Here is a 24,330-nt window from a genome sequence, read left to right as displayed (position 1 = left end):
GGGATTTTCTCTGCCCGGGGACTGGGTGTGTGTTATCCTCAACTTTTCATCATCATCATCATCATCATCATTCGTGACAGTGAGTAGATTGGACTGTGAAAAAAATTGGACTGCGTAATAATTGGGACTTGGAACGGGCGCTGATGACCGCACAGTTGAACGCCCCGCAAACCAAACATCATCATCATCTTTGGTCCCAGAATGTGATTCCTTTGCTGTTTGCTAGTGCGTCAGCATCTATCGACAATCACTTAAATTTGTTACACACTATTTTATTTGATGGACAACCGCAGCCATAAATAGACGTCTTGAGTAATAAGCGCTTGCCTGCTCTCGTAAATAATTTATTTACGGAGCGGTCTCGTAGTCTAGAAGCCACATCATTAAGTTGAATCTGTCAAATTACAAAAAGCGTTCACTACATTTGAGGTCAAATTATAGCTACAATCAGTAATGAAAAAAAGCAGATTGCTTACATGGTGAATCATGACATTAAAGCTGCAACATGAAAGGGACCGAACATTCCTTGTCTATGAATAAATGACGCAATTATCGGATTTTGAGGTTAGTGGAAAGTATGGGTCCACAGTTCCTCAAGCGTGCCTAAAATTTCATTTAAAAACTGTAAGAAACGCCAAGAAATATTCTCCCAACCTAATGCAATAAATACCAATAATGGGATAAAATACAGTCAGAAATTAAAAATTAAAGACACTTATCAATCCAACTGGACAATAGTAGGCCGAACATAGCCTGTTAACGACTAGATATAGGGGAACAATCTATCCAGAGTGCTTAAAAATTAATGAAAATGGTGGAAGTATCAACAAGAATCCACTTATTAATAAAAACAGTATAAATACGATAACTGACGGGGATATCTGTGTGAAAATGGCATAGTAGAAGTACAGCAGACCGCGATGCATTGAGATGCGTTGAGATACAGGTGAGAAAAAAAAAATGGTTCAAATGGCTCTGAGCACTATGGGACTCAACTGCTGTGGTCATAAGTCTCCTAGAACTTAAACCTAACTAACCTAAGGACATCACACACATCCATGCCCGAGGCAGGATTCGAACCTGCGACCGTAGCGGTCGTGCGGTTCCAGACTGTAGCGCCTTTAACCGCTCGGCCACTCCGGCCGGCCCGCATGTGAGAAAGTTCCCAGCTATGGACTAAGCGATAAGCCGCAACGATGGCGGAAATCGGTCTACCAAGCGCAGTGAGGCGATATGGCCTACAGAAATTCGAATGGCGTGGTCACATTGCTACACAAAAAATGTTAGGATACTACCCTGAATGAAGTAACAGAACAATTGCAGGTGACAAAAATCCACGAGCAGAAAATAATTCGATTTGTCATATGCTAACATGTGTTTAATTCGCTTATTGCAGCATTTATTCATAAACAAGGAATGTTCGGTCCCGTTGCTGCAACTTTGTCATGGTTCACCAGGTAAGTAATTTGCTACATTTCTGCCTACTAATCGTGACTGTAATTCGGCCACAATTGCAGCGAACAGTTTCTTTAATTTGACAGATTTAACATGATGATATGGCTTCTACGCTACGAAACTGGTAGTCAAATAAAGTACTTGCAAGAGGAGCCAAGTGGTTATTGTTCAATATGCCTTAAATGTGTCTTTCTGGAGATCTTTGTGGATATGGGAAACTGTCGAGAGGATACACCCTCTAGATGATGACGCTAAATTTCGCAGTCCTGTCCAGTTATTAAACACAACTGGGTTACCCATCTGCATCAGGGCTGAGTCACTTCCATAAAATAAGAAGAAGATCCTTCCAAACGGTAATCAACATTATGTCTCTAAGGATCTGACACACTAAAGAATAGGGTAGGAGGGGAGGAAATGGCGAACCATCTAAATTATTAAAATGTGTTCCACTCACTATATTTAGTGTTGAAGATTATATGTAGCAAGATAGCACACTGCATGAGCTCTTCTGACACTGTAAGTATTTGTTCTGTGTTGATTACTGTACATTTTATTTATAAGAATTTTCTTGTTTGATTTCCTTTCACAAATGAAGGGCTTATTTCATACAGAGCCGGCCGGAGTGGCCGAGCGGTTCTAGGCGCTACTGACTGGAACCTCGCGACCGCTACGGTGGCACGTTCGAATCCTGTCTCGGGCATGGATGTTTGTGATGTCCTTAGGTTAGTTAGGTTTGAGTAGTTCTAAGTTCTAGGGGACTGATGAACTCAGAAGTTAAGTCCCATAGTGCTCAGAGCCATTTGAACCATTTTTGAGATACAGAGTCATAAAGTTAAATGAGCGCTGAAAAATCTGCAGCTGAGATACCAGAAATATTCAAGTATATCTGAAGCTGAGATAGCAGAAACATTCAAGTATATATACTTGAATATTTCTTGTATCTCAACTGCAGATTTTTCAGCGTTCATTTAATTTTAGGACTCTGTATCTCAGAATGAGCAAAAATGGACTTGTAACACTATTGAAATAAGACCTTCAAATAATGTGCGACGTACTACGACTGAAATCACGCTTCTGACGGAATGCAAGGTCTCGCAGCTGGCTGTATGACGTCTGTCTAAACTTACGCAGTATTCAGCAGAAGAAGCGCGCTTTCCGGTCGAGTTCACTGGAGTTGCATTATTCATGAGGCACAGTCGGCGTTCAGCTCTGCGTTTAAGATCCAAATGGAGGCGATTCATTATAGGATGACAGTTCGAAAAGGGATCGGTAAGAAATAGATCACCTGTGGTCGGTAAATGGTTTTGCATCTCTGCGACAAAAATAGGATTGTAATCCAGATGGAGGCGATTCATTACAGGATGACAGTTTGAAAAGGGATCGGTAAGAAATGGAGCACCTGTGGTCGGTAAATGGTTCTGCGCCTCAGCGATAAAAATAGGATTGTAATCAAAAAGTTACTCAGACCTGTGGGGATTTGGAAATGTAGGTCCTGATATAAAGTAGAGACTTCATCAAATTTTCTCATATTGAAAACTTAGAACGAGCGTTGGAAAAAAATTTCAGTAGCCAAGATCGCATAAATTAGTGTTACTGTTGACAACCACTTTCGACATTTGTAGTCGTCACCATCTGATCTATAATAATAATAATAATAATAATAATAAAATCCATTGTCAGTTCGTACTTCATTCTGTGTTATCATTATGGTGAATAAAATACAGCACTTGTCGACAGCAAAACCGTTTATAGTTAAAAAGTACCTTGTGTGGATGCCCGTTGTCGACAAATTTGTATATGCTGTGCTGCATTTTATCCACCATCGAGACAACATGGCATGAGGTACTAACCCACAATGGAATACGTTTAACAACAAAAAATTTTTTAAGACTAGAAGATAACAGTTAGAACCGTCTCAACAGGTTGTCAAAAATGAAGACTAATTTATGTGATCTTGGCTATTGAAAGTTTTTCTCAAGTAGATACGTCAACTGTAAAACTCTCCTCCTACTTTAAACACAAGGGCAACGTCCTTGCCGCAGTGGATACACCGGTTCCCGTCAGATCACCGAAGTTAAGCGCTGTCGGGCGTGGCCGGCACATGGATGGGTGACCATCCTGGCCGCCATGAGCTGTTCTCGAGGTGCACTTAGCCTCGTGATGCTAATTGAGGAGCTACTGGACCGAATGGTAGCAGCTCCGGTCAAAGAAAACCATCATAACGACCGGGAGACCGGTGTGCTTACCACACGCCCCTCCTATCTGCATCCTCATTGAGGATTACACGGCGGTCGGATGGTACCGATGGGCCACTTATGGCCTGAAGAGAGAGTGCTTTTTACTTCAATCATATGTTCAACAATCGAATTTTAGAGGGCTCCATGCAGCGAATGCACTTGTATCAGTTGTAGCAAATGCTATGGGCATGAGTAGTTTTGAATTGGAAATATCGATACCTTATTTAATGGAAAACCGCACCAGATGCTGGTAACGACTTTGAGTCCATACCGGTTTCGGCCTTTATATTAGACCGTATCAGGTGGTTCTGAAAAATTATGCTGTAGAGGAGCACCGTGCACGGAAGATGCTGTTAAAAGATTACGTGCCCAATGGAGAGATTAATAGTAATGACACAGTTCTAGCTTATTCTTTGCAGAATTGGTGAGGGAAGAGACATGGAATACACTGACGACTGGATGATAGAAGAGTTAAGACACTAAGAAAGTACCTCCATGTTACTTGAAGGAGCTGTAGAGTGCAAAAATTGTAAGGGAAGGCAGTGACTGGAGTCTATCCAAAAGGTAAGTGAGCAGGTTTGGTACAAATGCTACCCTGATATGAAGAGGATGGCTCAAGAGAGGAATTCATAGCGAGCCGCATCAATCTAGTCAGAAACCAGAAGACAAAAAATCATATGGGTGAGTGTGCAGAGTTTAAAAGCAATGGAAATAGCTGGTCATTCACATAAAACGCTGAGTACCTTCAACGTAATTCTATTTCATTAAATCAGAGTTTAAGCTGTGTTCACACGAGGGCTTTTTTATTCACAAACAGAATACCCTCAGAGACGTTCTGCTGTTTTTGCAATCCTGATTTTGTCTTTCCTTCCTCTAATTCTGAGTTTAAGCATAATGCGTCTACTGCATGTACTTATTGTTTTCCACTGTTGCATAATTTCGATTTTTATGCCACTGTCAAGCATTAAACTTATTACAATGTTACGAACTGTTTTATGGTGGCCTTCCATGTGCTGTGTGTGTACAGCTTTGCGCTCTTCCCACAAATGCTTCAACTGCTGCTCGAAAATGGCCAAATTGTCGAAACTGTACAGGATGGAAAATAAACTATAATTACATCCGATGGAGGACATGGCATTTCAGAAATTTTTGCTTTATTTTGTTGATATTATTTTATTTTATTTTTGCTGCCGTATAGAATTGACCCGACCCCAGTGACTAACACAGATCTTGTTTCCACAACATAAAATTATACATATTCATGATGTGAAGCTTATTTGATCCCTTATTATTTTAAAAAAGTTTCTATAAAGTTGCAGATTTAAATGCTTGTAATCTTAAAACTAAAAAGGAACCGGAAGAGCTTAAAATTAACAATTTACGTACATAGAAAACAGTAAATTAAGATGTTAGGAAGATAGGAAATAGGAACACAGGAAGGCGCTTAGATTTATGGTAGCTCAGAAGGACAGTGAGAATCATTGTAGCTTGAGAACGCTTCCGTTGATTCCTGTCTGCGTAAAACAACTTGGGATTATGTGTCCGCCTTGATGCAAAACACTTCTGTTTATTTTCTTCCCCAAACTAGTTTCAGCGAAACACCACCTTCATCAGTGGACTTCTTTATTCCGAAACAAGCAAAAATAACAAAGTTACAAAACATGACGACAAATGTATTACAGCCGGCCGGTGTGGCCGTGCGGTTAAAGGCGCTTCAGTCTGGAACCGCGTGACCGCTACGGTCGCAGGTTCGAATCCTGCCCGGGCATGGATGTGTGTGATGTCCTTAGGTTAGTTAGGTTTAATTAGTTCTAAGTTCTAGGCGACTGATGACCTCAGAAGTTAAGTCGCATAGTGCTCAGAGCCATTTGAACCAAATGTATTACATGTGTTCTGGTGATTCCAGATTCTGCATCGTGTGAATGGTTTTATAAAGCCGTTGCACTTTACAGTCTTTTCTTACAATTTCTATTTTTGTTGCTGTTTCTTCGGCATACAGAATTTCCCCGTAAGGAATGATCTGCTGTTATTAACAAATATGAGAATGTGGGCTTACAAGCGTCAGTGTTATTCCTATTTGAATTTAATTTTCGGAACAGAAATACCACATACACACACACACACACACACATACACACGTGATAATGTTACATATTTCTAGATTTTTACGGCAACAAAAAAACAGATCAACAAACATGAGTACGTGACATTGTTATATTACAATCTAGCACCCAGCAAAATAGTATTCACAGCACTATTGCGAATTCCGGTAGTAGTATTACTAACGTCTGTAAGTTGTTGCTAATTACAGCCGCTCATACCTTACAGATGACATGCTGTATGCTGAAAATACGGCAAGAAAAATAGAAATTATGAGAAATGACTCTAAAGCACAACGGTTTTATAAAACTATTCACGCGATACAATAACTGGAACCAAACTGCACACAACACCGTTTTTCGTAAAATTTTGTAACGTAGCTGATGTTTGCATATTTCAGGCTAAAGAAACCCACTGGTGATGACGGCATTTCACTGCAACTTGTCAGGGGAAGAAAATAAACATCAAGGAGGACGTTCAGTCCCATACTAAAGACACTGAGCCTCTCACTCCTGGGCAGCCAACACCCGATCCCCTACGACTGGCTGGCGTAGACCTGAGAAATACTTTGAGCCTCTCGCCCTAGATCCTACGTTAAGTTAGGTTGCTCTACACGACAGCGTGTGTCATCGCCTATCTCTACATTTCTCTTACAATTACTGCCTAATGAACACTTGTTTTCGTGACACCATGGTAATTACACGTATACTTAGTCGTTATTCTATAGTTGCCCGTCTTCGCCTGTGGTGCTGTCGTCTGATTCGCTACCACTACTGCTGCTGCTGTCTGTGGAGTCATTCGTCACCCGTTGCCACCAGTACGGAAGAGCACGTAGCTGTTCCTTTATCAACAATGGCATCCGGGTCCCTGTGTTATCACATAGGTCATGAAGTGCTGTGGACATCGTATGCCCTGACGACCTGAATTGACAATCAGTCGCTCCCCTGGCGCAGCGCGTGATTTCGAAGCAGACTAGGTGCTGATATGCACAAGGAAAACGGACCAACTCTTGTAGTTGCCGCAGTGGTGTAGATGCTACCACAGTAGGAAGTTCAGTTGAAGAGGAATGGACATTCCTAAAAATGGTAATCGAATGTGTTCAACAAACATAGGTACGGAGAAGGTAACGAACAACGACGAAGAAACATTGGAACAACAGAAAGAAGTACATAAATGTATAGGGAAAGACACGAATGTAGCTACACAAGTTTTTTTTTGACTATCAAAAACAGTCTTGATCACATTTTATTTATTACGGTGACCGGTTTCGACGACTACTGTGGTCATCTTCACCCCAGTGAGTAAGAACCTCCTTCTGCTGTGATTTTCCAGCATGAAGTTCTTACTCATTGGTCTGAAGACGACCACAGTAGTGGTCGAAAGCGGTCACCGTAATAAATAAATTGTCATCAAGACTATTTTCGATAGTAAAGATTTGTAACACATTGATCACTGTTCTCTCCCATAATGTATTCAAAAGTAATTAAGCTACACGAGTTATTTAGGAATGAAATAAATAGTAAAAGCATGGAAGCCGAGGTTAAAGGGCCGTAAGAAAAAATGTCAAGAATCGAAAAAGGACTGATTCAGTATACAGTAAAGCCAAAACAACTTTTGGTGAAATTAAAAGAAAGAGAGGCGACGTTAAGAGTGCAGCGGTAATACCACTGTTAAACGCAGAGGAGAGAGCAGATAGGTGCAAAGAGTACAGTGAAGTCCTCTACGAGGAGAGAGGTAGTTTAGAAATTCAAAAAATGGTTCAAATGGCTCTCAGCACTATGGGACTTAACTTCTAAGGTCATCAGTCCCCTAGAACTTAGAACTACTTAAACCTAACTAACCTAAGGACATCACACACATCCATGCCCGAGGCAGGATTCGAACCTGCGACCGTAGCGGACGCGCGGTTCCAGACTGTAGCGCCTAGAACCACCCGGCCACACCGGCCGGCTGCTTAGAAATTGCGGGAGAATAAATGGGAGGGAATATGGATGCTATAGAGGATCAGGCGTTAGAACTGTAGTTTGAGCTGTGGAAAACTTACGATTAAACAACCGAGAAGAGATAGACGACATTCATTCAGAATTTCTAAAACTGTCTGAAAACGCGGAAACCAAACGATGAATCTAGTTGGTCTGTAGAATATATGAGACTCGAGTCATACCATCAGACTTTCGGAAAAATACCATACACTCAGTCTCGAAAATACCAAGGGCAGATAAGTGTGAGAACTACCCCACAATAAGTTTAATATCTCCTGCATCCAAACTGCTGATATGAACAATATACAGAACACATCGAAATAAGTGTCCAAGGAATAGAAAAGCAACTGGAATCACTCAATAGAGGAAAGTCCACTGGACCTGACGGGATACCAATTCGATTTTACACAGAGTACGCGAAAGAACTTGCCCCCCTTCTAACAGCCGTGTACCGCAAGTCTCTAGAGGAACGGAGGGTTCCAAATGATTGGAAAAGAGCACAGATAGTCCCAGTCTTCAAGAAGGGTCGTCGAGCAGATGCGCAAAACTATAGACCTATATCTCTGACGTCGATCTGTTGTAGAATTTTAGAACATGTTTTTTGCTCGAGTATCATGTCGTTTTTGGAAACCCAGAATCTATTATGTAGGAATCAACATGGATTCCGGAAGCGGCGATCGTGTGAGACCCAACTCGCTTTATTTGTTCATGAGACCCAGAAAATCTTGGATACAGGCTCCGAGGTAGATGCTATTTTTCTTGACTTCCGGAAGGCGTTCGATACAGTTCCGCACTGTCGCCTGATAAACAAAGTAAGAGCCTACGGAATATCAGACCAGCTGTGTGGCTGGATTGAAGAGTTTTTAGCAAACAGAACACAGCATGTTGTTATCAATGGAGAGACGTCTACAGACGTTAAAGTAACCTCTGGCGTGCCACAGGGGAGTGTTATGGGACCATTGCTTTTCACAATATATATAAATGACCTAGTAGATAGTGTCGGAAGTTCCATGCGGCTTTTCGCGGATGATGCTGTAGTATACAGAGAAGTTGCAGCATTAGAAAATTGTAGCGAAATGCAGGAAGATCTGCAGCGGATAGGCACTTGGTGCAGGGAGTGGCAACTGACCCTTAACATAGACAAATGTAATGTATTGCGAATACATAGAAAGAAGGATCCTTTATTGTATGATTATATGATAGCGGAACAAACACTGGTAGCAGTTACTTCTGTAAAATATCTGGGAGTATGCGTGCGGAACGATTTGAAGTGGAATGATCATATAAAATTAATTGTTGGTAAGGCGGGTACCAGGTTGAGATTCATTGGGAGAGTGCTTAGAAAATGTAGTCCATCAACAAAGGAGGTGGCTTACAAAACACTCGTTCGACCTATACTTGAGTATTGCTCATCAGTGTGGGATCCGTACCAGATCGGTCTGACGGAGGAGATAGAGAAGATCCAAAGAAGAGCGGCGCGTTTCGTCACAGGGTTATTTGGTAACCGTGATAGTGTTACGGAGATGTTTGATAAACTCAAGTGGCAGACTCTGCAAGAGAGGCGCTCTGCATCGCGGTGTAGCTTGCTTGACAGGTTTCGAGAGGGTGCGTTTCTGGATGAGGTATCGAATATATTGCTTCCCCCTACTTATACCTCCCGAGTAGATCACGAATGTAAAATTAGAGAGATTAGAGCGCGCACGGAGGCTTTCAGACAGTCGTTCTTCCCGCTAACCATACGCGACTGGAACAGGAAAGGGAGGTAATGACAGTGGCACGTAAAGTGCCCTCCGCCACACACCGTTGGGTGGCTTGCAGAGTATAAATGTAGATGTAGATGTAGATGAAAAGACAGTTGAGAATCTGTTAGATGCATACTGATTTGGCTATAGGGAAGGTAAAAGCATCAGAGAAGCAGCTCTAACGTTGCGCTTGAAGAATAGGGACACATTCATATAATTTGCCGATACACAATGAGCTTTCGACAACGTAAAATGGCTCAGGATATTTGAAATCCTGAGAAAAGTAAGAGTAAGCTATAGGAAAAGGCGGGTAATACATTGTTCCCTCTTGGGTTTTGTACATAATGAATGGCAGACCAAACCCGAAGTGTTCGTATTATAAAGGATGTGAGACAGGTATCTCACCGCTACTGTTTAATCAGTACAGTGAGGGAGTAATGACGAAAATAAGAGATTCGAGAGTGGAGTAGAAAAGCAGAGTGAAAGGGCGTTGCTATCCTTAGTGAAAATGAAGGCAAATTAGAGGATCTGTTGGATGGAATGAGCAGTGTAATGACTAAAGAATGTGGACTGAGAGTAAAACGAAGAAAGACGAAAGTATTGAGGAGTAGCAAAGATGAGAACGGCAAGAAACTAAAATCAGAATTTGTGATCACGAAGCTGATGAAGTTAAGGAATTCTGCTACCTAGGCAGCAAAATATCCGTGAAGGACGGAGCAAGAAAGACATAAAAAGCAGACTAGCAGTGGCAAAAAGGACATTCCTGGCCAAGAGAAGTGATAAGCCTTAATTTGAGGAAGAAATTTCTGAAAATATATATTTGCATCACAGCATTGCTTGGTAGTGAATCAGTGACATGGGAAAACTGGAAAAGAAGAGAATCGAAGTGTTTTAGATGCTGTACTATACAAGGATGTTGAAAATTAGGTATCGATATGGTAAGGAGTGAGGAGGTTTTCCGCAAAATCAGCGAAGAAAGGAAAATACTGACAAGAATAAGCAACAAGATGATGCGATATACGTTAGCACAAGAAATAACTTCCATAGTACTAGAGGGAGCCGTAGAGGATAAAAACTGTTGGGAAAGTCATAGTTTGGAATATAACAAATAACTGAGGACATGGCTGCAAGTAGTAGTTGGCACAAGAGAGAAATTGGTGGCGGGCTGCATCAAACCGGAAGAATGATGACTCAAAACTATTTTTCTTCACCGTCTGTTTAATTCTTTCTGTAAATATTTTATTTTCCTTACCAGCGCCATAAGCTGTTCAGACTATATAATCAGGAAGGCAATTTACTGGCGTTCCAGTCTCCCATGATTGTTAGATTACTATCTCCACTTACATTTTCAATTACCTATTCAATAATTCTCATGTATTTTCTCAATCTTTTCATCTTTTGATTGTGACGTCGGCATGTATAACCAAACTGTTGTTGGCGTTGGTTTACTGATCAATACATCATATTCGATTTTCTCATGAGAACAATCCTATTAGTGAACTGTTTACAGCAGCTTATACTCTCTGTCCGACTGTCCTACTCACACCGAATCCTTCTTTCGTTACACCATTTTCTGCTGCTGTTGTTATTGCCATCTATTTCTCTGATTAGAAATCCTTACTTATCTTCTTTCCACTTCACTTCATTGACCCCCTCCGGACCTACTAGCCTATATCGGCATTGAGCCTTCGCATTTCCTTTTTCAGTTTTTTTAGCTTTCCATTCACGTCTAACATAGAGAAATAGGGAGAACCCACCTGGATTACTTCATAATCATGCAGAGTCTCGGTCGGGCACACAGTTTTAATCTGCCAGGAAGTTTCATATCAGCGCACACTCCCCTGCAGAGTGAAAATCTCATTCTGGAAACATCCCCCAGGCTGTGGCTAAGCCATGTCTCCGCAATATCCTTTCTTTCAGGAGTGCTAGTTCTGCAAGGTTCGCAGGAGAGCTTCTGTAAAGTTTGGAAGGTAGGAGACGAGTTCCTGGCAGAAGTAAAGCTCTGAGGACCGGGCGTGAGTCGTGCTTCGGTAGCTCAGGTGGTAGAGCACTTGCCCGCGAAAGGCAAAGTTCCCGAGTTCGAGTCTCGGTCGGGCACACAGTCTTAATCTGCCAGGAAGTTTCAACTTGAATATTCCTAACTTTTCTTCACTGACAACTTTATTAGTGAAATTGTGAATGCACCAAATACGTTTGCTAAAGAAAAGATACAGAAAGTCAATCCACTTACAAAACGCTCACTGTGCACCATGGAGGGACGTTTTATTCGAAGAACTGAAGGCTTTCTTTGGTGTAATACTGAAAGTGTCTGTTAGATTTCAGTTTTGACAGCACTTGGTCAAAACAGCCAAGATTAGGTGTTTTGTGTATGATAAATTTATTAACAGTGCATAACAATTTTCCATTCTGACAGCGTGTTAATTCTGTAAATATTAGTTGTTCCAGTTTACCGCATTCTATTCACCTACTTCGACAATGTTCTGACAAATGATCAGGGTAGTAAGTATTATATTAAAATGTTTTATGTTTTTCTGTTATACCTTCTGACGTGTTCCACACCCACGAGAATCATCTCATTTTTTTGGTCTATGGAACGAAAACTGAATCTAATCTAGTCTACGGCCTTGAATTTGAAGGCAGAATTACATAACAATTTTACAGGAGACTACCTATAACGAACTCCATTTTTCAAGGTTATTTTCTCTCATCTCCGTTTTTTTAAATATACACTCCTGGAAATGGAAAAAAGAACACATTGACACCGGTGTGTCAGACCCACCATACTTGCTCCGGACACTGCGAGAGGGCTGTACAAGCAATGATCACACGCACGGCACAGCGGACACACCAGGAACCGCGGTGTTGGCCGTCGAATGGCGCTAGCTGCGCAGCATTTGTGCACCGCCGCCGTCAGTGTCAGCCAGTTTGCCGTGGCATACGGAGCTCCATCGCAGTCTTTAACACTGGTAGCATGCCGCGACAGCGTGGACGTGAACCGTATGTGCAGTTGACGGACTTTGAGCGAGGGCGTATAGTGGGCATGCGGGAGGCCGGGTGGACGTACCGCCGAATTGCTCAACACGTGGGGCGTGAGGTTTCCACAGTACATCGATGTTGTCGCCAGTGGTCGGCGGAAGGTGCACGTGCCCGTCGACCTGGGACCGGACCGCAGCGACCCACGGATGCACGCCAAGACCGTAGGATCCTACGCAGTGCCGTAGGGGACCGCACCGCCACTTCCCAGCAAATTAGGGACACTGTTGCTCCTGGGGTATCGGCGAGGACCATTCGCAACCGTCTCCATGAAGCTGGGCTACGGTCCCGCACACCGTTAGGCCGTCTTCCGCTCACGCCCCAACATCGTGCAGCCCGCCTCCAGTGGTGTCGCGACAGGCGTGAATGGAGGGACGAATGGAGACGTGTCGTCTTCAGCGATGAGAGTCGCTTCTGTCTTGGTGCCAATGATGGTCGTATGCGTGTTTGGCGCCGTGCAGGTGAGCGCCACAGTCAGGACTGCATACGACCGAGGCACACAGGGCCAACACCCGGCATCATGGTGTGGGGAGCGATCTCCTACACTGGCCGTACACCACTGGTGATCGTCGAGGGGACACTGAATAGTGCACGGTACATCCAAACCGTCATCGAACCCATCGTTCTACCATTCCTAGACCGGCAAGGGAACTTGCTGTTCCAACAGGACAATGCACGTCCGCATGTATCCCGTGCCACTCAACGTGCTCTAGAAAGTGTAAGTCAACTACCCTGGCCAGCAAGATCTCCGGATCTGTCCCCCATTGAGCATGTTTGGGACTGGATGAAGCGTCGTCTCACGCGGTCTGCACGTCCAGCACGAACGCTGGTCCAACTGAGGCGCCAGGTGGAAATGGCATGGCAAGCCGTTCCACAGGACTACATCCAGCATCTCTACGATCGTCTCCATGGGAGAATAGCAGCCTGCATTGCTGCGAAAGGTGGATAAACACTGTACTAGTGCCGACATTGTGCATGCTCTGTTGCCTGTGTCTATGTGCCTGTGGTTCTGTCAGTGTGATCATGTGATGTATCTGACCCCAGGAATGTGTCAATAAAGTTTCCCCTTCCTGGGACAATGAATTCACGGTGTTCTTATTTCAATTTCCAGGAGTGTATATATCGCTTCTTTTAGTCCCACCTGTTATGGGGGTGCCAACGTACAAGAAGGAGCAAGGTGAGGAACGCTGGTGAATGTATTCACAGTGAATGCAAAGAACTTTATATACCAACGAGAAATGTGGCCATAGATGAGCGCACAGCAGGATTCAAAGGAAGAATGAAAGTGCTATTAACCAAGTAAGTCTACGAACGGTGTTCACGAGTTTTCTGTCTCTGTGATTGAGAAAATAGTTCTGTTTTTTCTCACATTCTATATGATGGTAAGAGAACTACAGAAAGTCTAATACGTCCTGGTTTTCCTTTTTCAACCCGAATAGCGGTTCATTTGGCGCAGCAATTGATAGCTTGCGCGAGTGGTTCAGGCTATCACATCCTTAGTGATAGGTTTCACACAAGCCCTCAACTTACTCGGAGATTGTACGAAATGAAATTTTATCTAACAAGTACAGTTATGCCATCTATTAAGGATTTCATGTGATCTGAACAAGACGAAACTTGCTGAATGTGAGTTATGTCCATATTAATGGCTCTGAGCACTATGGGACTTAACATCTGAGGTCATCAGTCCCCTAGAACTTAGAACTGCTTAAACCTAACTAACCTAAGGACATCACACACATCCATGCCCGAGGCAGGATTCGAACCTGCGACAGTAGCAGTCCTGCGGTTCCGGACTGCAGCGCCTAGAACCGCACGGCTACCGCGGCCGGCACTGGACAGTGAACGCTCTCTAGAAACAAAAGTATAATGGTCTCAATTAGAGCCATAAATTAAACAAAATTATTGCACGGTGTGCTCCAAGGAAGCGTCATAGGGCTCCTAATATTATTGGCATACATAAATGCCTTGTCAGATAGTATCAGCAACAGTATAAGACTGTTCGTGTTTTTGTACGGAAGAGAATCATCGCAGGACGATCGTAACGAAATACAGAAAGAATTGGACAAAATTCGCACTCGTTAATGAATGGGACCTTTCTTTAAATGTGAATGAAAGTAACATATTATATAGGTGCTTCGGAAAGTAAGTTACACATGTCGTCCCACAATAAGGCCACTATGCAACAAGAGTGACGCATTGTCAGAAGGGAGTAAATGTTCAGTGTTTCCTGCAGACACAGCTATTCTGTTATACGAATAACTGGCGCATCACAGTGTGCCACTGAAATGGCGCGGAAATTAGAAGACAAATCAAAAAAGATAAATTGAAACCAGGTAACCAGAAATCAGTGTAATTGACTGTACGCATTATTTACAAGTAATGCTTCCTACACATAAGTGAACGTCTCAGTAACTTCTCTACTAATTTGGCAATAACTGACCAGAAAATGAAACAAGTAACTTGGTATATGTGGCATGAGGAAGGTCGAAGCAAAGGGGCCATTCGAAATCGCCACATTGTGTACAAATAAATTCACAGGTATAGTTGTACATTGCAAGGACTACTACCACATAACTATATGCAAAAATTATTGACTTTTATCTACTTTTTCCATTGACTAACACGTATAAAAAGCTACAACTCATGACCAGATTACTAACAGCGAATAGAGGAACGTGATAACCCCAAATTGTTTTGAGGATTAACAAGAAGTCATAAGCAAATTCAAAAATTATTAAATTCTCAAAATGATTCAAATGGTTCTAAGCACTGTAGGACTTAACATATGAGGTCATAAGTCCGCTAGACTTAGAACTACTTAAACATAACCAACCTAAGGAGATCACACACATCCATGCCCAAGGCAGGATTCGAACCTGCGACCGTAGCAGCAGCGCGGTTCCGGACTGAAGTGTCTAGACTGCTCGGTCACAGCGGCCGGCTATTATATTCGCAGTAAAAGTTTAGGTGAATGCTTAAGCTACACATAGCGTCCGTAAAAATATTAATACGTTCATCACTTATCTTATTTATTAGAAAACTAAGTTGCCATTCAAGTCTTCAAACATCATTTCCCACAAATAAGCTTTTTTGAGATTTCACACTGCTATTGTTGGTGTGTAAATCTAGTACTAAATGGTTCAAACCTGACAAGACTTAAAGATTATAGAATATCTAAAAGCCCGTCCTTGCCCTTTTGTACGATTTGGTTTGAAAGGGCACCCATGAACCGAGCAGGTGAACCTAGTGAGAGGATTCCTGGCTGGCGGTATTCGGATGTCGCGGCCCCCCGCCTGCCGCGTGGTTACATCCTGCGTTGCATCACGGAGAGGCCCCGGGGGCATCGCTTTCCACACGGCTGCCCAGGAGACGCCGTTCCGTGTTTCTCTCTGGTATCAGCGCACCACTCCAAAACACTCTCAACACACCTGGTTCACCAGCACAGCTAGTGAACAGCGTGCTTTTTCTTTTCAGCCTTTCACATTACTGTTGTCAGGTATTTATACAATTATCCGGTCACCTGTTAGTGGGCACTGATACGAGATGTGTTAATCATTTGTGTTGGCTTGAGCTCTGCGAGACACTTTGAGTGAGCTCTCCGAACATAACCAGAGAAGATCGCGATGTTGGATGCTGGGGACTGGAATAAAGTCGACGCTCTAATGGGTTCAGATTGGAACAATCGGCAGGCAAGTCCATTTCAGGAATGTTATTGTCTTTTCATTGTGAGACGATGCATTGACATACTCATACAACCATCGTCTCCGAACTGTTACCATACTGTAAGCAGTACACGATGCTGTAAAATCTCTTCATATGTTCATAATTTTGATTTGCAGCTCCTTGTGTTGGCCGTGTTTGCAGTTAAAATTGTTGGATGTGAGGTCCGCCAGCTATGCAAAACACCGTTTTTTCTCAGTACCCAAACAGCTAGTTTGCCTTACAGGAGAATTCGTCGCCGTTCTAAACAGACAGTTTATAAAACCATCGAGAACATCGAGTTCGCCACATCTGGAGACAAGAAGAACCGCATACCAGTTAAGACTGTCGCTGCTACTGCACTTGTCGACGGACCTTGTGTGTTCTGTGGTTGTAGACTTAATTTTAGCACTGATATTAACGATACATTCTCTCATGGTAATGGTTGGATCACTGTAGCCATTGTACGTGGAGGTACTGGAGTTCCTAACGCACCTGGACTTGAAAGTTTCGTTGATAGAGACATTATCGCCTTTCGTACTTACCATATGGCAGAACTTGCAATGGGTTTTCGTTTTTATTTATTCTGTAATATCAACATTTTTGTTAAATGATTGTAAAATTATGTGCATTTTTAGTTCAAACAATAGATCGTTTCTTTTTGTAGATACCTTTACATTTGGTGTGCGTGAATTTTATGGATCACTTGTGTGTTAATTACTACAGGTAGCTTGTCATCTGCAACCAAACGATGTTGATGAGAAACTTTCTTGCTGGGAGTTAACCTATCTTCTAGAATGTAATTCAGTTTGTCGCGATGTTTTCTCGCCTGAATTCGTTTTTACTTACGTTTTCGTGTGGAAAGCACTTCCGTTCTCAGCATCATGCTGAGGTGTTGTGATGCACAAGTAACTATAACAAGTATTTTCCACTTCACCAAAACACAATGTGATTGTGGTTTGTTGTGTGTCCCAAACCAGTCAGTGTTCATTTGTTCACCAGAGAGTTCGGCGCCATATTTGAAATTTTTTTTTTGCATTTTATCTTTTAGCGTGCGTGTGTGTGTGTGTGTGTTTTCTGTGCGCTTCTCAGCTGTGTGTGTTGTCTTTTATATAGTATTCCTTTTGTGTGTAAATGGTGCGTCTTTGCAGATCACAACACCTCAGCATGATGCGGAGAACGGAAGTGCTTGCCACACGCAAACGTAAGTAAAAACGAATTTAGGCGCGAAAACATCGCGACAAACGAAATTACATTCTAGAAGATAGGTTAACCCCCAGCAAAATACTTTCTCATGAACATCGTGTGGTTGCAGTAATTAACACCAAGTGATCCAGAAAATTCATGCACACCAAATGTAAAAGTATCTACAAAAAGAAACGGTCTATTGTTTGAACTAAAGATGCACATAATTTTATAATCATTTAACAATAATGCTCACATTACAGAATAAATAAAAACGAAAACCCACGTATAATGGCACAGTGGTGCCGAATCATGTTTGGGTACTGAGAAAAAACGGTGTTTTGCATAACTGGCGGACCTTACATCCAACAATTCTGTTCATGTGCTTCCACATTTAGCGTTTTCTTAAGTGCAATAACGGGATCACACTGTAACCACGCAAAGTACTCCCACACTGTGACACCACTTCCTCTGTATTTCACTATTGGTACTACATACGATGCCAGGTAACGTTCTACAGGTATTCACCAAACCCATCGGATTGCCACATGGTATAGCGTGATTCATCACTCCAGATCATTCGATTCCAGTGATCCACTGTCCCTGGTGGATTTGTTACTCGGGTGGCCTCTAAGGAGTGGTCCACGTTCGAAGAGACTGAGCTCTCCGGTCCTAGCCGTTCTGTTGTTACTCTTATCTACTGACAACACAATACTCTCTGCCTCTTTTTACACTGGCGTGTACACCTTTCGTGACATATAGCGGTCAGTTCCGCATGACATAGGGGTGTCGGAATGCTTTTGATCACAAAGGTACAGTGCGTATAAACAAAGAAGGCAGGTGTGAATGTTATGAACTCTACTACTGATCAAAGGCAAACCTACGTTTATACCATTTGTACGTTTGTAAAAATCATTTGACAACTTTGATTGGAATACCCTCCTTGAAATTCTGAAAGTTGTAGAGATAAAGTTCTCTGTGGAAGGCTAGCTACAGCTTGTACAGAAACTAGACTGCAGTTATTGGTCAACGGACACGAAAGCGGCCCACCAGATACAATAAGTGTCAGTTGTTCTCACGGCGTAGGTGATAGGTCACGGAACTTCTCACGCTTTGGCTGGGGTTCGATCCATGCTACTGTCCCATGTCCAAGTTTTGTATCGCTTTCTTGTTCGGTTTTAGGAAACCGAACGAGGAACACGTTTGGTGACGCTGTCTCTGGAGGGCCAGTTGAATTTGCGTGTTCAGCGGTCTGATTGGCTAACTTCAATAATAATTAACTCGGAAACGGCGCAACGTATCGAAGTCTTTTCCCAAAAATTCTTTCTCACCACACCCTATCTTGCAAAACCTTTACAAGCTTTCCACATTGCTTCTGACTACCCTGTATAAACTTATATGGATATGGTGCCTGTTCTTTCGGACATGTCCGAAAGAACAGACAGCATACTTATATAAATATATAGTTCTGGCAATACCGGCCATGACCTTCTTCTTCTGTGCGGATGCACACATATTCCCCCAACTCTTAGAGGACTTGGCAAGAATGTCTTCCACGAGTAACGAGTGTGTTGGGGTGGGACACTACGAATGTAGTGTGTGGATACAAGGTGAGAATGTGGGTCGTGCGGGAGGCGTGCGCGAGATAGTCCCTGCAGTCGCACTATCCTCTGTGCCCTCGGTGGCTCAGATGGATCGCCGGCACGGTAGCTCAGCGTGTTCGGTCAGAGAGCTGGTTGGCCTCTGTAATAAAAAAACTGAGGGGAAGGATCAACAGACGAACTTTAACGGATCTCATGTGACGTCCGCAACGACCAAACAAACGATAGAAAAAAAGAGATGGTTAGAGCGTTTGGCATGCCATGTAAGCAGGAGATCCCGGGTTCTAGTCCCGATCGGGGCACAAATTTTCACCTGTCCCCGTTGATATATATGAACGCCCGTTATCAGTTGAAGGTATTAATATAATTCTAATTTCACCCTGTATAAAAGTGTATTTTTGGTCGTTGCCCGGCCACCGCAAGGAACTCTGCCGTCTGGTCCATGCATCTAATGTTTGAAACGTTGTACATGCGTCGCGGCGAGTGGCTTACTCGCTGGGAGTCATCAGTTCATGTTGGCCGACGACAGACTCGCATAGCCATAAGGGGAGTATCATCATTCGGAATTTGCTGTGCCTCATGTTGGTATTACTAGCGATATCTTAAAAAAAAAAAAACGCGGGCTTTAGTTTATTTATGTCATGTACAACTGGAGTTCCACAGCTTAATTGAATGAAGATGAGAGCTGACGCTCTAAGACAATAGACGCGACGGCATTGTAAAAGAAAATGAAAGCTTGTGTGAACCGTTCATCGATACTCTCCAATCACAGAATTAACAAGAACTACAACTCTGGTGGATGTTATTGTGAAGGGCGAGACAGTGCGTGGATGGAGAAGTGAACAGGAGGCGAATGTGTAATGCGATCGTTTGGGGCAATAAAGGTATATTTATATGTTGCGTTTTCTTCTTACTTTATGTGAATAATGAATCCTGGAGGATCCAGTAACAGTGAAATTATATTCACATAGTTTTAGGGTGTAAACTACTTTTGTTTGCATAAGACCTATCAGCCAAATGCAGGTTACAGACGACGGTGAGCGGACAGAGTGCAAGACGGCAGGCTTCAGCGATTCTAATTTTATGAACCGCATGGCGCAAAACCTTCAAGTAAGTGCGTCTGAGCATCGGTTGAACAGTTTACAGATGAACTGGGAACCATGCCTGTACGCTGGAATAAAGCAAAAACTCAGTAATAGTGGATCAGAGTTAGGTATTCCGTAGCCACTGAAAAAAAACATCGTACATAGCAGTTAATCGACCACCGCCCGCTTACGAAGTCGACCATCTCGTATTTTTCTTGCGTAAGATGAAACAACGCCAATCCACTGCAAATGTAAGAAAACGCCATATGACGTTCACATACCGAATAAAGGTCCCTTTTGTGTGTAGCACAAATTCAGGAATATTCACAAAATTATTACTGCTGCAAACAGGTGAAACTTTCGAAGTTAACCCTGGTTGCCCCAAAATTAAGTCTTGTTGTCTAACTTATCTTTGCAGAAATAGTGTTATCATAACCGTATATAAAGTTGAATTACTTCATATATCTTCCAGCATACTAACTCTTAACTGCAGGCGGCAGCACTGGCAGTGGAGGGTATATAAAGCGTACTGCGGGGCGGTGGGCAGAGGGGGGGGGGGGGGGGGACAGTCGTTGGGAACGGAGTGATTTATCTGACGTCCAAAACGGCATGACCATTGGCTTTCAGGCCAAGAGTGGAAGCATTTCTGAAACGGCTGTCTGTAAAGTGTTTGAGTGCTGCCGTGGTTAAGGTATGCCGTGCGTGGCAAAACTATGCTAACCGAAACTGGCACCGAAGCAACTGTGGTGCTCCAAGGGCCATAGATGACAAGGGTGAACGACGGCTGAGGATGTGTGTACCTGCGGCTGTTGAGCAACTGACCAATCAGATGCAACAAGACGCTGTCAACAGTGTTTCCTCAACGACCGGTCAGCGGAGGCTGCTGAGTGTCGTCCTCCTCCGCAGGCGCCTGGCTGATGCCCCCATGCTGGCTGCTGTTCAACTGTGACGAAGGCTGGAATTCGCACACCATTACCGCAACTGGACGTCCATTGAGTGGCGAGAGATGGCCTTTTTAGTTGAATCATGTTTCATGCTCCATCGGACTCATGGCCGTTGGCGTGTATGGCGAGAAACGTCTGAAAGCAATCACCCTCCAACAATCGCGGAAGTGTTCAGGCCGAATGGCGTCCTCTGGATAGTATGGTCATTCTGGAAAGCAAAATGGACAGTGTGCATTTGTTCTCGGGGAGAATATCCACCCCTACCTGCACGATGGCATCTCCCAACAGGACAATGCAATGTGTCACAGAGCTCGCAGTCTATGGTTGGAAGACCACCAGGGTGAGATTACAGTACTCCTCTGGCCTTCAAGGTCTCCGGATTTAACTCAACTGAGAATCAGTGGGACCAGTCGAGCGGGCTGTTCGCGGCATGGACCCTCAAACGGGATACCCAGTGCAGCTGGAGATGGCACCAGCGTCAGCATAGCTCTACATCCCTGTCGGTATCTTCCAGAACCTCACTGATTGCCTTCCTGCAAGTCATGCAGCTGTCAGCGCTGCAAAAGGTGGTTATTCAGGCTTCTGACAGGTGGTCGCACTCAGGTGACTGGATAGTGCAGAATACTACATTACGTCCAGTGACTCTTTCCTCTGTCGATCGACTTCATCGGTTTCGAACTCGGCGACTGCTTCTGCCATTGTAGTCCATTTGTCTGTTTTTACTTCGTTCAGGTTTCATCCTCACATGGACTGGTCCGTCAATCAGCAGTATAACTCTCTCTGAAATTGTACATATTTTCCAATGTCGGTAATTCAAGCTTAGTGTGTCCTTCCTATCCCTCATTATTTCCTGTGGCACACACGTATGTCTCGTAACTTAGAATATCTGTGAATTCGTGCAGAGATCCTCCACACAGTTCTCCCAAAGCTAAATATTTGCAGCGGGCATAGTTCGTAATCTTTTACTTATTGTAGTTTCTAAGCAGAAGTATCTCCCTACCTTCGTAACTGTTTACTCAATACTAGTGCCAAATCCTTGTACACTATTCTTTCTGTTGCATCTCTGAGTTCTCTGAATCGCAGAGATAAGGCTGTCTGTTGGTTTCAGATCACCCATGCTTTCGTCGCAAGGGTTTCTTCTAACCAACTTTGACAGATATTTCTGCTAAAGTCATTTGGTATAATGTTGTAAGAATCTTCGTTACTGTCAGTTAGAACGTGCTCCTCCCAATCCATTGCTGACAAATTAATATTAATTTATTCGTATAACCGTAGAATTATCGGAGAATTTACATGCCAGATTTTCCCGCGTTTTTGTGAAACGTCCCGCATCCAGAAATTTGATGTGGATGTTCAATAGATACAAAATAAGTTGTACTCTGTCCTTGCATTTATTTCATTATACACTACAATATGAGTGGGTAACACTACAGGATTACGTACGAGGGGTGCCCAGACTGTAATGCACCGCATCTTTTTTCTCAGCCGAAAACAATGCTACGAATGCCAACCGTTACGAATGTATTATTTGAAATCTTCTGAGTGAGTGCGCCCAGTTTCCGTTACTTCCGACAGATCGCGTAGCTGCAGGACCGTTTCAAAACGGCGTCTGTTGGTGATGTACGATACAAACAACGTGCCGTCATTGAATTTCTCACTGAAAAGAAAGAAACTTTGGGGAATATTCACAAAGGCTTGTGCAAAGTCTATGGAGCATCTGTTATCGTCAGAAGTACAGTTAGTCGCTGGGCACGGTGGGTGAGGTCATCAGAAGGCGGTTCGCCGGAGCTCCACGATTTGCAGCGATCGGGGAGACCATCCACGGCTGTCACACCTGACCTAGCCCCCTCGGACTTCCACTTGTTTAGGCCATTAAAGGATGCCATTCATGGAAGACTTTTTGAGGACGGTAAGGAGGCGATCCAGACAATGAAGCACTGGCTCCCCCACCGGGACAAGCATTGTTTTCGACAGGACATACGGGATGGAGATTACGTAGAAAAATAGGGTGTGTAGACAAAACACCATTCTTTCATGTGTGTATTTCTCGTTATGGCCAATAAAGAATTGTTGAAGAAAAAATGGGATGCATTATTTTGTGGGCAACTCTCGTACGTTCAACTGTCTTGTAGTATACCATTACTCACGTAGTTCACTTACGGGGACAGACTCACCTGTAGAAATTACTTGCGACGACATTCTGTTGTCCTCAGAGAACGGGTGATTCACCAGATTTTACTAGTTGGAGCTGACATCTACCTGTAATCAAGCAGAGGAGAGTGATCAGACTGACACAACTATTTCATAAAGGTGCAAGCTAAAAGAAGAAAAAAACACCCGAAGGCTAGGCGAATAGGACTCCAGGCTCTCACTGGTACGTTACCTGTATCCTGTGGACAGCGTTCTGCAGTTCATCTACAACCCACTACGACAGCTAATAAACATTATAAAAGAAGATGATATTTCAAAGATGCTAACTTTGGCAGGTAGACTGCAGAGAACATTTATAGTTCGACAAGCATTTATAAAATAAATAAAATAAATAAAAAATGTTATTTTAAATATGTTAATTATTCTATCTGTATGATGGTGATTGTGATTGCAATTGTAATTAATATTTTGCTTATCTGGAACGTGGACGTTTAATTAATCGGTATCAGACGCTTGACAATGGCTTTTTCGTAAAGGCAATGTTACTCGTAGTTGACCGTGAAATAAAACTGAAATAATCGGACTTCGTAATTAAATCGTTTCCAAAGACTGCTGCGGTAGGTGCGGACTCATAATCTAAATCTCAATATTACAATAATTTGCCAGCCATGCCAATACGTCGTACAGAGGTGATTGTCTACTAAACATAAAAAAGTTACACAGTTAGTTAAATCAGATATATTCAATGAATAAGCCTACAGTTCATAATCCTACTTACTTTTATAAATATAAATTCTTTACAGAATCGAGTGCCTAGTGTGGTTGCAACTCGCAGTATTCTTCTATAACATGAAATATGGCGGTGTGCCAGACAATAAAAAAAAATACGTGCTTCTCGCACCACTTCAACCAGAGCTCTCACTTTCTTAATCAAACATAAGAGTAACGTAATTGTGCTTTTGTTTTATCAGCGACACAGCGCTGCAGTTGTGTGCCATAGGCTTTATTTATTTGTCACTGATTATTTATTTAATTAGTATTTCGCGTTTCCGCGGAAACTCACGCTCGGCATGCAAATGTGCCTTTATATTGCCCCCTGAATTGCGAGGCGAA

The 24,330-nt window shown here is 43.0% G+C and overlaps 1 protein-coding gene across 3 annotated transcripts in view; it reads right to left on the bottom strand.

The window, feature by feature from the left end:
• LOC124606911 (ABC transporter G family member 23-like) overlaps positions 1-24,330 on the bottom strand; it is a 506,422-nt gene that overhangs the window by 181,578 nt on the left and 300,514 nt on the right. For 2 of the 3 annotated variants that reach the window (XM_047139013.1, XM_047139015.1), the window contains exon 3: positions 23,241-23,325. In XM_047139013.1, coding sequence (XP_046994969.1) covers positions 23,241-23,265 — 25 coding nt within the window. In that variant the 5' untranslated portion in view covers positions 23,266-23,325. The remainder of the gene's footprint in view (positions 1-23,240; positions 23,326-24,330) is intronic. The other variant, XM_047139016.1, reaches the window with a different exon arrangement.

The sequence above is a fragment of the Schistocerca americana genome, chromosome 3, assembly GCF_021461395.2.
Source record: "Schistocerca americana isolate TAMUIC-IGC-003095 chromosome 3, iqSchAmer2.1, whole genome shotgun sequence".
NCBI classification, from domain to species: Eukaryota; Metazoa; Arthropoda; class Insecta; order Orthoptera; family Acrididae; genus Schistocerca; species Schistocerca americana.
Note: the sequence above shows the minus strand (reverse complement) of the source record. Positions and strands in the feature narration are given on the sequence as shown.